At 40.5% G+C, this 14,741-nt stretch overlaps 1 protein-coding gene across 4 annotated transcripts in view; it reads right to left on the reverse strand.

The window, feature by feature from the left end:
* The window catches only part of REEP3 (receptor accessory protein 3), a 91,734-nt gene that overhangs the window by 54,775 nt on the left and 22,218 nt on the right, over window positions 1-14,741 (reverse strand). For all 4 annotated transcript variants that reach the window (XM_051982597.1, XM_051982596.1, XM_051982595.1 and 1 more), the window contains exon 2: window positions 10,170-10,242. In XM_051982597.1, the coding sequence (XP_051838557.1) occupies window positions 10,170-10,229 (60 nt within the window). In that variant the 5' untranslated portion in view covers window positions 10,230-10,242. The remainder of the gene's footprint in view (window positions 1-10,169; window positions 10,243-14,741) is intronic.

Genomic DNA, 14,741 nt, shown 5'->3' on the forward strand with positions numbered 1-14,741 from the left:
TAATAAGAACCTTCAAATTTGGCCACAGTTTATTTCTACATTGTCCTATGCCAGACTTGGAAAGTATACACAATCTGGAAAATCCTCACCCTGATTCTTCTGTCAACCAAACTCTATGCAGTCTTCAAAAACCAGCTCAGATTTGAACTCTTCCATAAAACTTCTGCTAATTCCAGCAAGGTTAATCTTTCCCTTGCCTATTCTAAAATTCTGATTGTACTTTAGGGTTTATACCACACAGCTTAGTAATAAATATTTCCTTTAGAGCATAGGGTTTTGTGTTTCCTTCATTAGTGCCTGATATATGTAAAATGTCTTAGACCATCTTGAAGAAAAAACTGAAGAGAGATGAGGTAATATGAGATGCAAATGGAATAATCACAAAAATGACTAAATTGGAAAGAAGACTAATTCTAGATCATTACTCAAGAAAAAAGAGACTTAATTCTGAGTAAAACAAATTATGGAAAGACCTCATATGGAAAAAGATTTGGCATATTGTGTCAAATTACTTAGCCTATACCACAAAGAAAAAGAAAGCCACTAAAAGTCCCATCCTTACTAAACCCTTGTTAAGGGCAATTCTGGGAATAGTTACAAATGGATTATGTAAGCAAATTAGTTGCAACAAAAAATGCCAATAATTGTTTGTCCTTGTAGATTAATTTTCCTCTTAAGTCTAGACCTTTCCTCCCTCCAACATCCAATGCAAAATGCTGTGAAAGTTGTGTTACATGGATTTCCCCCCACCCCCCACACAAAGAGATATAGGTTATGATAAGAGGGGCCATCGTTGGCTAGGTTAAGCTGAGCTATCTCCCAACCATTTCTAATTTCTGCATGTGATGATATCCAAACTATTAAGAATGCCTGGGAGAAAATAATTCATTGGTGTCTTCAAGTGGGCAGCCAGGACAACTAACATTCTAATGACCCTCACAAGTATCAAAAGATGGCAGCCTTTGGCCCTGTGAGATTTTATTCAGATGAAGGCTACTCTGTATTTTGCCCTGAACAAGAATGCCTCTAAGGTCAAATGAGTATCTGTGTATTGCTCAACAACTCTTACATATCTAACCCTCCTCCACATTCTGTGAAATGGGTTTGCTCCAATATCTCAACTTCTCAAACCACCCATCTGGGACCTTTCCAACTCAGACTCTGTGGTTTGCCATTACCACCTTAGACTCTTGTTTCTTAAAACCAATCATAAAATTCTAGGACATCAGTGCTAAGAAAAGAACCTTAAGGATTATCTAGTCCAGGGGTTCTTAATCTAGGATCTGTAAACTTGTTTTAAAAAGAAATATATCTTGATAACTGTCTTTTGATAAAGTTGGCTGCCTTTTGTTTTAATTCAGAATATTTTATTTTATGTCTCAAAAACATGATTCTGCCAAAAGATTCATGAGCGTCACCAGAAGGATTGCCAAAGGGGATCAAAGACAAAAGTTGAAAAGCCCCCGACCAACATGAAGCCCATGTTTGGCTGGAGGGGGCGCTCTGGAAGGAGCCCCGCATTGCAGTCCAGGAACTGGGAGGAGACTGGATTCAATCTGCTCAACTCCAGAGGTGGAGGAAGGAGGACCGGTGGAAGTGGACGAGGCCCATCGGAGCTCAGTGTTCACCGGCATGATGCACAGAACAAGAAGGCCTGTGTTCTGCTATCATCTGGCCAGCCAGTGCACAGCCAAGGCAAGAACCCACGTTTCTGCCCCAAAGCCACCTTTTCATGCCTGCTACATAACTCTGAAACACCCCCTCTGATCGTGGGCTTCGTTTTCTCTGCACCAACGCTGCAGACGTTCCATGAAATCTCTCTGGCAATAAAACAATCGCCTCAGCCTGCTTCAGGATAACTTCCTGCTGAACTTTACAGACGCTCATCCATCTTTTATTGTTCTCTTGTTGATTCAGAATTTACACTCTCCCACCGACCGTGGCCAATTCCTGAGCCTCCCGGCCCAGGCACTCCTCTTCATCTGACTATTTACTGAGGGACTCAAGGGCAGAATGAGAACTAACTCAGACTCCCTCCTCTCTACTTCAAAATCCTGGGTTCGTTCTGTTTTTAGAGCCATCCCCTTCTTCTTTAGAGGGATCCTGCAAGGGAGTGCCTTAAGCCCTCCTGGGCCGCAGCTCCCTTTACTCTCTGTTGACACTGTCACCACTTCTAGGCTTCTCCTGGAATGGGGCAGGATCGGGGTAGACTGAAAGTGGGAGGGCAGATGAAGTAAAGGAGGGGATATGGACAGATAGACCAAAAAAAAAAAAAAAAAAACCCAAAACACACACAGAAAAGGGAGTAACTGAAGCATCCCCCCCCTTTTAAGGATAGTGAATGAAAGGGGGGTGGGGAGGGGAACCTGGAAGAACAACAGACAACAAGCTCTGAAAGCTACTGATTGAATTTGTTACCAATAATACAATTTATAGAATGCCGTAATATATGAAAAGCACTTCATATGTTATCTCATTAGTTCTCACAACAACCCTGGGAGGTCAGTGCTGTGATTATCCTCATTCTGCATATGAAAAAATGGAGGTTCAATAAGATTAAGGAATCTGCCTTTGGTCATATAAAGAAGTTTAACCTAGGTATTCCTGACGACAAGTTCATCATTTTATTTACTCTACCAATGGTGTAGTGTTTACAGTCCTGGCCCCGGAATCCAGAAAATCTTGAGAGCAAATCCAGCTTCAGGCACTTCCTAGCTGTGTGACCCTGAGTAAATCACTTAACGGTTTGCTTCAGTTTCCTCATCTGTAAAAGGAGTTGTAAAAGGAATGGCAAACCTCTTCTAGCATCTCTGCCAAAAAGCCTCGAATGAGGTCATGAACTAAAACCACTAAATAACCCAAATGCATTGTAAAAAGAAAGCCTCTCAAATTTCTTCTTTATGTGTCCCAAATGACTGAAATTTCAGAATGAATATTCTCAAGACTTTAGATTTACTTTTTAGCTTAAGACACCTGAAGTATGAACTACCTAGAAATCAGTTTGTTCTTGCCCTTCCCCCTCTAATCTATATCAAACAACATTTTTTGGAGCGTCTTGAGCTGGCACTCACTGGATATATCAATAAATATTCTCAAAAGTAGGAGGACAGTGAGTTCGGCTCAGTTCCTTAATGAACTTTTCAAAGCATTTTTTTCTTTTCATCACTAGGAAAAATTCTGAGACACTGGTCAATGTTTTAATCTAAGTGCTTCTCATAATGAGAACCTGGCTCTGAAGCAAAATAGCCGGAAATCATACATGCTTATTTGGAAATAAACACTCTATTGTCTGAGCCAGGAAAAAAAAAAAATCATAGGGCTCAAAAGATATCCCCCAACTCTCTGAATACTCGTGGTGGTTTGTGTGAGATCCTGTAACCTTTAAGACCTCCTGCAGGCTGCATCTGCCATCCTGCACAGGAAACGGCTCCCCAGGAAGGCTCTGATTTGAAGAGCCATGGAAAGAGACTGGAAAACTGCCAATGTGGACATCCCAACGGCTATTTTCTCAGGTGCCTGCAAGCCTTCCAGGGCACAGTGGTAGTATGGGTGGGAGCAAGGAAATGAACTGGAAAAAGTATGTTTCAAAATTTCACTTTTCTAAAAACCTAATTGCTATTTACTCTTGCAATGCAGAGGGACAAAATCAACTGTTCTAGATGTAATGAGGCCCAACTGGAGATGAGAGCATACTGCTGACTGACTTGGTGCTCTCCCACATCAGGGGCTGAGATCTCTCCTCTCCCCATCTCTGGGCTCCTTTCATGTTTCTTTCTGCCTCCCACTCCTCCTTCTAATCTACTCTTCCACAAACAAGCTCATCACTCCATCCCAATTTAGAACTTGCCTCAGTCCCCCCACTCTTTTCTACCTTGGGGAATGTCTCAAAAGACCAGATCACCCATCATAAAGCTGAAAAAGTCCTTAGAGATCACGTGTTCTAACTCTCCTAGTCTTATTGAAAAAATGAAGCTCCAGAGACGATTCTGGGAAGATGGCGGAGTAGGTTTCAAGCTCTCCTAAAAATAGAACTAATCCGCACCTCAAGGTGAACACAGACTGGTTAAAAAATCAAAAAGGCTTGAGCTGAACAGGGGTCCTCCAGATACAACCTGAGAAGAAAGACTCAGGGCCAGGACTAACCCAAGGGAAGTACAAATACCTCCGAGTTAGCTGACAGAAAACACCAAGTGGAGAACTCTGGTTGAAGTCTCTTAAACCATGGAGACTTTACTTTCCTGAATTGTTCATGCGGTCAGGGTTTGAGTCCTGGAAGACTGAGTGAACCTTGACTGATTGGAAACTCTACCTAGCTGTGTAGCTAAGATGTGGGGGTTGGGCAAGGGGAAGCCATTGAGGCTATGAGAGATCAAGAAATAACAAAACATATTATAAAGAATAAAAAAATAGAACAGAATGTGAAACAGCTTCTAAGAAAAATGATCTGGAGAACAGATCAAGAAGAGAAAATATAAGAATAATTGGTCTCCTGAAAGTTGTGACCAAAAAAAGAACCTTGACATAATAGTTCAAGAAATAATCCAAGACAATTGTCCTAGAGTGAAAAGATAAGAGAGAAAAGTAAAATGGAGAAAATCCACGGATCACAGAAATCAACGAGATCCTTTATGGAACATAGGATCATTATTGCCAAACTTCGAAAGCCCCAGATCAAAGAGAACTTTTTTCCAAAAAAAAAAAAAAAAGAAAAAAAGAAAAAAAAAAAGAAAAAGAAAAAAAAAAGGAAGAAAAAAAAGTAATTCAAATACACTGGAGTTACATTTAGAATTGTACAGGATTTATCAGGAACCACAAAAGACCGCAGGTCCTGTCATCATCTCTGCTGACAATCAAAAGAACTGAACTTTGTCCAAAAATATATCCAGCAAAATTATCTATACTATTGAATGAGAAAAAATGGACATTCAATGAATTTGCGGATTTTCAGGACTTTGCCAACCAAACCTAAACTTAATAGAAAATTTAACATGTGGGAGTCAAATCAAAGATCAATTTCAAGAAACTCAATATGGATAATTTTTTTTTTAACATGGGAAATCTATAGCATATGGTTTAAGATTGACTTCAATAATACAACAGCACAAAAGAACGACTAGGGCAGAGGTATGTCATACAAATGAAGTCCGGAGGAAGACTAGAGAAAGAGCCATTAGAAGGGGCAGGAGAGATCCTAGTTCTGAAAACCTACTCATATTGGGAATGACTTAAATAAGCAATACCACATATATACTCTGAAGGGTATAGAACCCTCCAAAATCTATAAAGAAATAAGGGGAGGAAGGATGGGCGGATGGGAAAGCAAAGGGCTGGGGAGGAAAACAAGAGAGGAATCATCCATAGTTGGGGAAGGTTAAGTAACAGCAAGGCACATTAGGGACAGAATTAAAGCAAAGGGTCAGCAGGGACAGGAAAGATGTATGTGTGTGTATGTGTATGTATATATCTACATATGTAAACATAAATATATCCTTTCTTAAGTATAGACTGCTAGGGAGTGGTGGTAGGAATGAAAGAAGGAAAAAATAAAGTAAAAAAAGTGAGTAGCAGAGAACAAAAGAACAATGACATGAAAGTAAAGAAAAGATGGACAACTAAATATAATTTCTTGTACCTAATATATATACTTTTTTGATCTGGTAATTTGTTGTTACATATTTTGAATTCTTCCTGATGTTCTGCTGGGCACATGACAATGTTCTCTTTGGTTTTGTTTCATTTTGTTTTGCATTCCTTTTCTGTTTTTCTTTTTTTCTTATTCTGTTTCTTTAAAAAAAAAAAAAACAATAAATTTGGAAAAATAAATCTCCAGGGTGAAAAAAATAAAACAAAACCAAAAAACCCCAAACCACTCAACAATCTTATTCAGGAATAGATGATTCAGGAGAATCAAACACAGAGGTAAAGTAAGGGCAGTGTGGCCTGAGTGTTTTTATCCTTTGAAGTTAATTCAACCAAAAAAATGTACAATTTTTAAAATATCAATTAACTGCTTCATTTGGTTGGCTTATGCAAACCCAAATGAGCTTCTTGAACTCGATGTACCTGCTGGCCTGGAAAGCAGAGGGAAGGAGGGGATGAGAAAAGGTAATACTATACCAAGAGACTAATAATGATGTTTAGAAACTAACTCCATTTTTCAACAGAGAACTTACTAATGTTAGTGAGATTAATCCTATACACAATATAAGAATTCTTGGCTTTGAAATAAAAGATTATGTGTATGCACTAAATTTTAGGAGAGATAGACAATAATAATTCTCTGAGCTATATTCTTATCCGTTCTCAAGCTGGGTAACTTGAGATAATTAAACCTGCCTGAGATAATTTAGTGGGACTAACCAACTATGGGTTTGACATTCTCCAGAGAAGACTGTAGATAGATACAGATAATTCTGTCCCAAAGGCCATATAAGAACATAAAAAGAAAAGGAGCTCCAAGGTGAATCAGCTGGTTAGGGTCGCTGAAGCACAGGAACAGAGCTAGACTTGGAGACCAGGAAGGCCCTCTCCCCGGCTTGCACTGACCTCTGGGATATGACTTCTGTTGGAGTCGTCCTCTGTCTTTCTGGGGCTCTCTCTTCTGAGACTCTCCTCCCTTGTCCTGAGCAGTACTGTATCTTTTGGGGTTCCATTTTCTTCCCCTTCACCACAAAGCAAGCCTTCCAAGGGGCTCCTCCAACCTCCAGCCTCGCTCCCCTGCCCACCTGACTCTCCACACAGTCACTGTGCTGCTCAGTGAACTACAGGCTCTGCAGCATGGAGGCCCAAACATGGCTTCTTGTTTCCCCTACAAAGTCTCTTTCCTCCATGCATGTAATCAATCCATCTCTTATTTTATGGGAGGCTGTAAGGGGGTCCAACAGTGCAAGGCGCCAGGCCTGGAGTCAGGAGGACCTGCAGTGGACCCCGCCTGAGACACTTCCTAGCTGTGTGACCCTGGGCCAACCATCAAGACTCTGCCTTCCTCAGTGTCCTCCTCCATAAAATGGGGATCCTCAATTCTCCCATCTGAGCTGTGTGGTTTGGGTGAGATCTTTACAAAAGGGCTCTGTAAACTTGAAAGCTCCTAGGAATGTTACTGAGGGTGATGATGATGACATCAGATGCTGGGGATCTGATAGCAGGAGGGGTGAAGAGTCACCCCAAGAGCAATGTCCATGGGAGGCTGCTCTTTCTTTCCTCTCCCTGGAGTAATTTTTAAACGTGACTTCACATGAGTACAAAGTGATGCTAACCTAGATGAGTCGCTCAGGACTAGGATCCAAGAAACAGACAGAACTGGGGGACGTGCATGCTCAATGCCTCAAGAGTCATTTCCTTAAGCAAAGGCTTAAGACTGAGAAGCCTGGCTCCCCAGCCTGACAAGATATTAAACACAACAGAAAGCCTTATCTCGGATGAAGCACCCCCAACCAATAAGTAAATCCTGAACAAATGGTCAGAAGTCAGGGGTTGGAAAGAGGATTTAAGGTCATTCAGGTTTAATCCCTGTGTGTTGCCTAGTAGAATACTTACTAAGATTCTTTTGGAGATTATTCACATACCACCAAGAGAACATTTCTTCCCTTTTCACACGTAGTCGGTTGCTTTGCTTAATTAAGTTTTCAAAGCTCCAAAGAAGGGCTCTAAATTCTCTATTTCAGCAATAGGTTGTTAATTTTTTTGGTGGGTTTTTTGGGGGGAGGGCACTATTACTCCCATTTTATAGACTAAGAAAAATTCAGAAAGACTGGAAAAAACCTATAAGAAGTTACTGATCCAAAATCAGTATCTGAATAGTTATTCTTTAAAATTTAGCTTCAAATTTTTTTCCACTTAAGTATTTATTCTCCTCCTCTCCTTCTCCCCCCATTAAAAGACAAACAACTCTTGTAACAGATATACAGGTAAATGCTACCCTGGCCATGTCCAAAAATATATGTTTTAATCTCCACTGCCCATTACCTCCTGCCAGGGGTTGGCACCATACTGTGTCTCTAGCCCTTGGGTATCACCATTTGCCATTGCCTTCAGCAGAGTTCTCAAGACTTTCAAAGCTATGTTTCCAGTGAATGTTATTACTGTATACACCATTCTCCTGCCTTGGCTTACTTCCCTCTTCATCAGCTCACTAAAGCCTTCCCAGCTTTTATAGACCAGACCCTTGCTCCCTTCTCTGTCCTTCCGATGTCCCCCAGGCCTGGGATTTCCCCTCTCCTCACAGATGCTTCCTGGAGGTGTGCTGGCTCCTCCTTGGGGCTCTGCTAGAATCCCACCCTCGAGAAGACTTGCCACATCAGATGCCCCCTAACACTGGTGCTTCTCTGACTGATTCTTTCTAGGGCTCAGTTGTTTGCACACTGTCCCCTCCGTTAGATTGTATGTGAACTCTGGGAGGGCAGGGACTGTTTTTTCAAGTTTCATTACATTCCCAATTCTTAACCGGATGCTTGGAACAAAGGCACTTCATAAAGACTTCTTGACTTCTCTGAAACATTTCATGCTTGAATTTCCTTCCCCAATAGATGGCTAAGTCCTTGGTTTCAAGGTTTTTGCTACTAGAAAAAGAGCTGACTGAAATTTTTTTGCACATATGAACTCTTTTCAGAGGTACAATTCTAAAACAGGTCTCCCTGATTCCATTAATAAATCAAATAAAGCTCTCTCTTTGACTCATCTCTAAGACTATCCAGTTGTCTTACCTCAGTTGTCTTACCTATAATTTCGTTTGTACCTCTTTTTAGATGTATTTTCTACCCTGAATGATTATTTATGTATATGTCTAATCCAACCACTAACCTGTAAGCTCTTGAGGGAAAGGATTTTTTCATTAATCTATTTTATACGTTGTTTCCCAGGGCACATAGTAGATACTTGATACATATTTGTTCAATTGATTATTTCATTTTCAGTCAAAAGATCTCTCTCTTAATATGATTATATAAGGACATTTTAAACCAGAAACATGTTATATCCAGCTTGATCAACCACTAGATCCAATTAATTACTGACCAATCCTGCTCTAAATGGCTCCTAGCAAAATCAAATCCACTGCAGAGCTACTGCATTCATAGTTAGTCATTTTTCCATTAGCAAACTGATCCTAATTCTTCTTGTCCCCATTGCAGCAGGTGACCCTCTTGACTACTTAACTCTCCCTGGATCTTTTCTCCTTTCTAAGTTTTCCTGAAACAGCTCTTGATTATTCTGAACTTGTCTGGTTATACCTTTGTTGGATCATACTCTCAGGCTTCAAGATCCAAGATCACTGCTTTCTTTCTCTTTCAGAAATCTCATCATTTTCCATAAATTCAATTATAACAATTTACCTAAGTCCCAACTCTATATATCCTGCTCCCGTCTTTCTTCTGAGCTGTAGTTCCAAATCACTGAGTGCCTGTTGGCATCCCATAAAAAGTTCCTTAGTCATCTCAAATCCAACAAGTTTCAAACATAATTAACTCATTGTTCTCATTTTCCAGACTTGCTTAATTTTTTCTTCTAGATATGTAACTTTTAAAAATCAAGAGTCTGTATCTGAGAACTTGTATTAAATATAAGAGACAAATGTTAGGGGTAGAGGAGATGGCTTGATCTACTACTACTCCCTTTGTGGAAACATTCCACGGCTGCTAGGGCAGATCTGACCTGACATCTCCAGTTTTTGTTCAGGATCTATTCCCCATTTTCACCGATGTGGGACACTCTCAAAAGAATATGAGTTATATTTACTTGAAAGATTCAACCAAGAACTATTTTTAATTTAGCCTGAAAAAAAAAAAAAACTCCTTATAAAAGAAATACAATTGTTTTAACTGAAAATTTTTTAACTTTTAGTTTAAACTGAAGAGTTTTTGATTGATGTACATCATAATAGAAAACCACCCTTAAGTGACACTGTCATATTAATTACTAGGCAGGATATTACATTGGAAACATGACTCCAGGCAGGGTGTCCTCCTGAAAAGCAGCCATAGGTACTTCAAGGCTGGGCCAGACCCTGGAGGCTGAAAGACAGGCTGGGGACATTCTCTGAGGACCAGCCTCCCCAGCAGACAGCTGGCCACCTCCCTACAATGAGCGACACCTTCTTTGGGGATTCTTTAGCAGGCATCCTTACAGAATTACAGCCAGCTTTATACCATAAAAAATGAAGAAGTTGGACTTACGTATTCCTTGACGTTTTTTGTTTTCACAGCTTTGTATGAATAATAAGCAGGATACAACATTCCAAAAATCAACCTGGTAAAACGCAAAGGATATAAAAATTAGTTATGCTTTTTTCAACGATAGGGTACTTATAAAATTTAATATAAAACATGGAGCATATATAATAGACTGTATTTTTGCCATAGCAAATCTACTTGTAAATTTTTTATAAGAGGCGAAGTTAAGGCAAATTATGTCACTGATGACCTTGTTACTTAAGTATTGGTCTGATGGTATTCCCTGGTGTTCTGTCAGAATTGACATCTCAACACTTCAGGACCTGGTTTTAACTGGATTCTTGACTGCCCAGCTAACTAGACAAAGGTTCGGGCTCCATTACCAAACAATGTTTTAAAATCTGTAGTGGAAACCCACGGTTTCCCTTGTATCAATGCCAGTCCCTTCTGACCCCTCTCTATGATGTTCTGCCCACTTTCTGATCATTTCTTTCTCAGTTCCTCCAAAATCTCACTTTCTCACAACAGACTGGCTTAAAAACCCCAAAGATGCGCAAAACTTTAAACCCACTGATTATCAAAACGTTATCTTCTTCTAGACAACATTTAGCCAGGTTCAAATGGAATTAATTCTATGGTACAGGAGAGAGGTGTGCTGGATCTGGGGCCAGGAGATCAAATCTGGTCCCAGACATGTACTAGCTGTTTGACTCAGCCAAGTCACTTAACTTTTATTTGCCTCAGTGTCCTCAACTCCCTTCAGCACTAAGGATTAAATGAGATATAATTATAAAATACTTAGCACAATGCCTGGCACAAAGTAGGCCTTGTATAAATGTTAGCTACTATAATGATTAACATAAAACAATATATAATCACAGGGATTATTTGTTCATGGAGGTCTCAAAACACATTTCTAAATTAAAATTTACTTATTTTTAGCAGAATTGTCTTTAGAATGTTTTAGGCATCCCCTAAGCATCTACTTAAAAAGAAAGGATCCAAGAGAATAGATAAAACGAGGGGGATGGTCCAGAAATATCCTAAGAGGTGCAGCGGAGATAACCACAATACATTTGTAATGTGATGTACCCAAATGGTTGAGCTAGTAGTAGGGGATAAATTCTACTTCAGTCTAGGTCATGACCAAAGACTGAAGGCCCACTAATATCCACACCAGGGAAGAACTTGTGGGCTGCAATTTTTAAGCTGACCTCGTTTGTACTTCTTTTCTCAATACTGTTCAAATCCAGGAAGATCCAGCATGCAAGTGTTTCCATTTATGGGAGCTTGTGTGAATCCTGCAGAATGCCCAGGAAGTTGTAATGAAGGTTTAGGCTTAGGCTTTTAAGATGCATTTAAACTGCAAATTCACGTTTCTAAAGTCTGCAGTGTTGCCAAACTCAAACTCAGAGCATTCAAAATAAAATATAGCCCCCTCTTCCAGAAACCAGTTGTGTCTGTCTGTGTGTCTGTCTCTCGTTCTCAGCTTTGATGACTGAAGTCCCAAAATTCTAAATCCATTTTGATTCATTTTTCCCTACCTCACTTTAAGTCAACCAGCAAGTAGAAACAAACGCTTACTGTGTGGCAGGTATTGACCCAGGAGTGAAGGGAGAAAAACAAAAGGGAGCTCGCCATCAAGAGTCTGCATGCCATTAGTAGCAAACAGAACGTATATGGAGAGCTAGAGTCGGGGGAAAGAAAAGGGCAGGAGGCCGAGTCCCCTCTTCCGGAGAAGGGGCTTGGGAGCTGAGCCTGCAAGGCAACTAAGGCTTTGATGAGCCACAACCTTGGGTGCAGGGAGGGGTGCAGGGGCACGACCTATACGAAGGCCCGGACCCCCAAGTCGAGCGGGATGCTCCTTGGCCCTGCCTCAAAGCGAGGCCATCTTTTCTTAAAGAAGTAGTGTCACAGAGGGTGGTTAAAGCTTGCAGAGGTTCAGCTTCATAATGAGTTAAAGGGTTTTTGTGGTCTGGCATGAGAACCAAAACACTTTAGAACATTTTTTCTATGGAAAAATGCACTATAAATTTGGCTTAGAAATGAGCTTTTGAGAATACTTGCTTTGTGCTGGATAATGGAGCTTAATCCACATGGAGACCTTTGCAGTACTATTAACTCTTCTGACGTCTGTCTGTACCCATGCAAGTCTAGTGCTCCTGGTTCCTGTCTTTCCTGTTGTTAGCCCTGCATTTCAGGATTCTTGCTAGAGCCTCAAATAGGCCTCCTTACTTCCAATCCAGCCTACCCATCACTTCTAAATCAACCTGCCAATACACCATTTTGCCTAAAGTAGAATCCTCCATTCCCATCAGATCTGGGCGGGCGATGGCTCCTGTCTCTCCATCTTTATCCCCCAAGGAATTCCTCTCTGCCAGCTGAGCAGCTCAATCGTCCTTCCCTCGAAGACTCCACTTGAGTCCGTCCCTCCTCTGAGGTGCTCTCTCACTCAAATCCAATTCCCTCGGGTGTCATGGTGCCCCTTCCCGGAGGTTAGGGTTGTCCAATAAGAGTCCTTTGCACTTTGTCTCAAAGTCCTGCTCAAGCTCCAGATGATTACCTCACCTCACACCGTCCCCACCCGCAGTTCCTCCTCAGAAATTCCTGCTTCATCGAGCCTGGTCTTTGTACTCCGTAGACAGATACCATTTTCCCTTGTTATCTTCCTACTTGTATCTTCTTCCTCCAACCATCCCAGGCAGGACCTTTCCCTTGAGGACCAATGTTTCTGCAGCTCCATTGCACCCCTACCATACCTATGAGCAGAGCGCTGGGGCAGCCACTGGAGATACAAGCTGAGAAAAAAGACGTTCTCAATTGACAAGAAAGTAGTTCCTGTTTCCTTTAATACTTTAGAGATTTCTAGTCTAGATGTGGGTACTTTCTTACTCAAGATTATAACCCTTTCCTCCTCAGTAGACCCTACTGGTGAGTGAGTTCCTGTGACAAAAAAAGGGGATGTTGTTATCTTTGTTGTATTTGTTAGAGCACTACTGTGATCAAAATGTAGACAATTCAGATTTTTTTCCCCCTGGGCTTCTGCTCCAACCATGTGTATTCATTAGAAACATCCCTAATTTGGTAATAAAGTTATTTAACAAGTTACATATTAAACATGTGTGTTGCGACAGTTGACACAAATCACTATCATGCCCAGAAATATGATCTTTTTACCTTTCTTCTTTGAATGTTTGGAATACAGAATGGTTACAAATATCACTATTATGTATCAGAACTGATTAATGTTCCAAAGGAATGTTACTCAAAGTTTTCTTTCCTCTTTTCTTTTTCAAACTAACACTTCTCCTATTTCAAAGTTTTTTTGAGCTTGCTATTCAGGACACTGAATGAGGGCTGTTGTAGGCTTGAAGCTTGGGAGGTCTGGCACAAAGCCAAAGCTTGAGCAAGTCAATGAATTCCAATAAAGTCTATTTTTAAAAGCCACCTTGATGACAAACTAATAGCTTATAAAAGGGAAGTTTTCCACATGCAGAATAATAAGTCTGACCATAAAACAGAGTATTGTTTTTAATCAGAGACAGGAAGAAATAGTTATTTGTTACTTCTTAGGTGGAATTAAGATAATAGTAAAAGTAAGCACTTTGGGACAAGTTTGTCTTGATTTAACCATTATCTACTAAACAAAAACATTTATTCATTGGTTCATTCAAACCTCCATTGAGGTTTTTGTCACTGCTTGTTGAAAAAATGATCTAGTAACCTTCTCATGGAGAGCAGATAGATTCAGGGTATATAGTGCAACATGTATATTTTTGGATGTGGCCAACATGGAGATATGTTTTGCTCAACTAAGCCATTTGTTACAAAGGTTTGATTTATTTATTTTCTTCCCCTTGTGCCCCACCTGCAAAGAGGGCCATGAGAGAAAGACGATAATTTTTGTTAATTGGAAAAAACCCATCAAATTTTAAAAATGGATATGAGCACTTCAGTTCTTTGTTAAAAACCTTTTGTGGTTGGAGAGAATGACGCACAGAGAGAACGAGAGGCTGTTCCCAAGGTTACACAGAACAAGAACTGAACCAGGGGAGGCTCTAGCTCCAAAGCCATCCATTTTCCTAAAACATGCTCCTGAAAGTGAAGGATCCTGGAGCTCCTGGAGAGTGGCCCTAAAAGCACTTCTTCCCAGTCCAGGGAGCTTGCAGATCCAGTGATGGTTTTATCCTTTGTGCCAAGAGCGCTTTGCTCCTCATAGCTCTAGTCTATCAAATTAGCTCTTAGACCTTCCACAATGAAGGACTATTGGTTTTTTCATCTTTGGTGAAAACCTCCAAGTTCCCCCATCTTGCCAGTACAGAAGGATAACCTTTGTGGGGAAAAAAGGATGGAAGACTGAAGTCTCCTTGCCTTTACAACATTCCTCAGATCCAATTATCTATTCAATTATTTCTTTTTAAATAATTCTTTATGCCTATAAGTTGATCTCTTCTCTTTAAAATTTAACACTGTTTCTTCAGTTAGGCTGAAATGGCAGCCTTTGGCTTTGAGCTTGAGTCGCCACGTCTGGGAGGGATGCTGAGACTCCTGGGTCTCTTGGGCGCTGGTCTGGAC

The sequence above is a fragment of the Antechinus flavipes genome, chromosome 2, assembly GCF_016432865.1.
Source record: "Antechinus flavipes isolate AdamAnt ecotype Samford, QLD, Australia chromosome 2, AdamAnt_v2, whole genome shotgun sequence".
Taxonomy (NCBI): domain Eukaryota; kingdom Metazoa; phylum Chordata; class Mammalia; order Dasyuromorphia; family Dasyuridae; genus Antechinus; species Antechinus flavipes.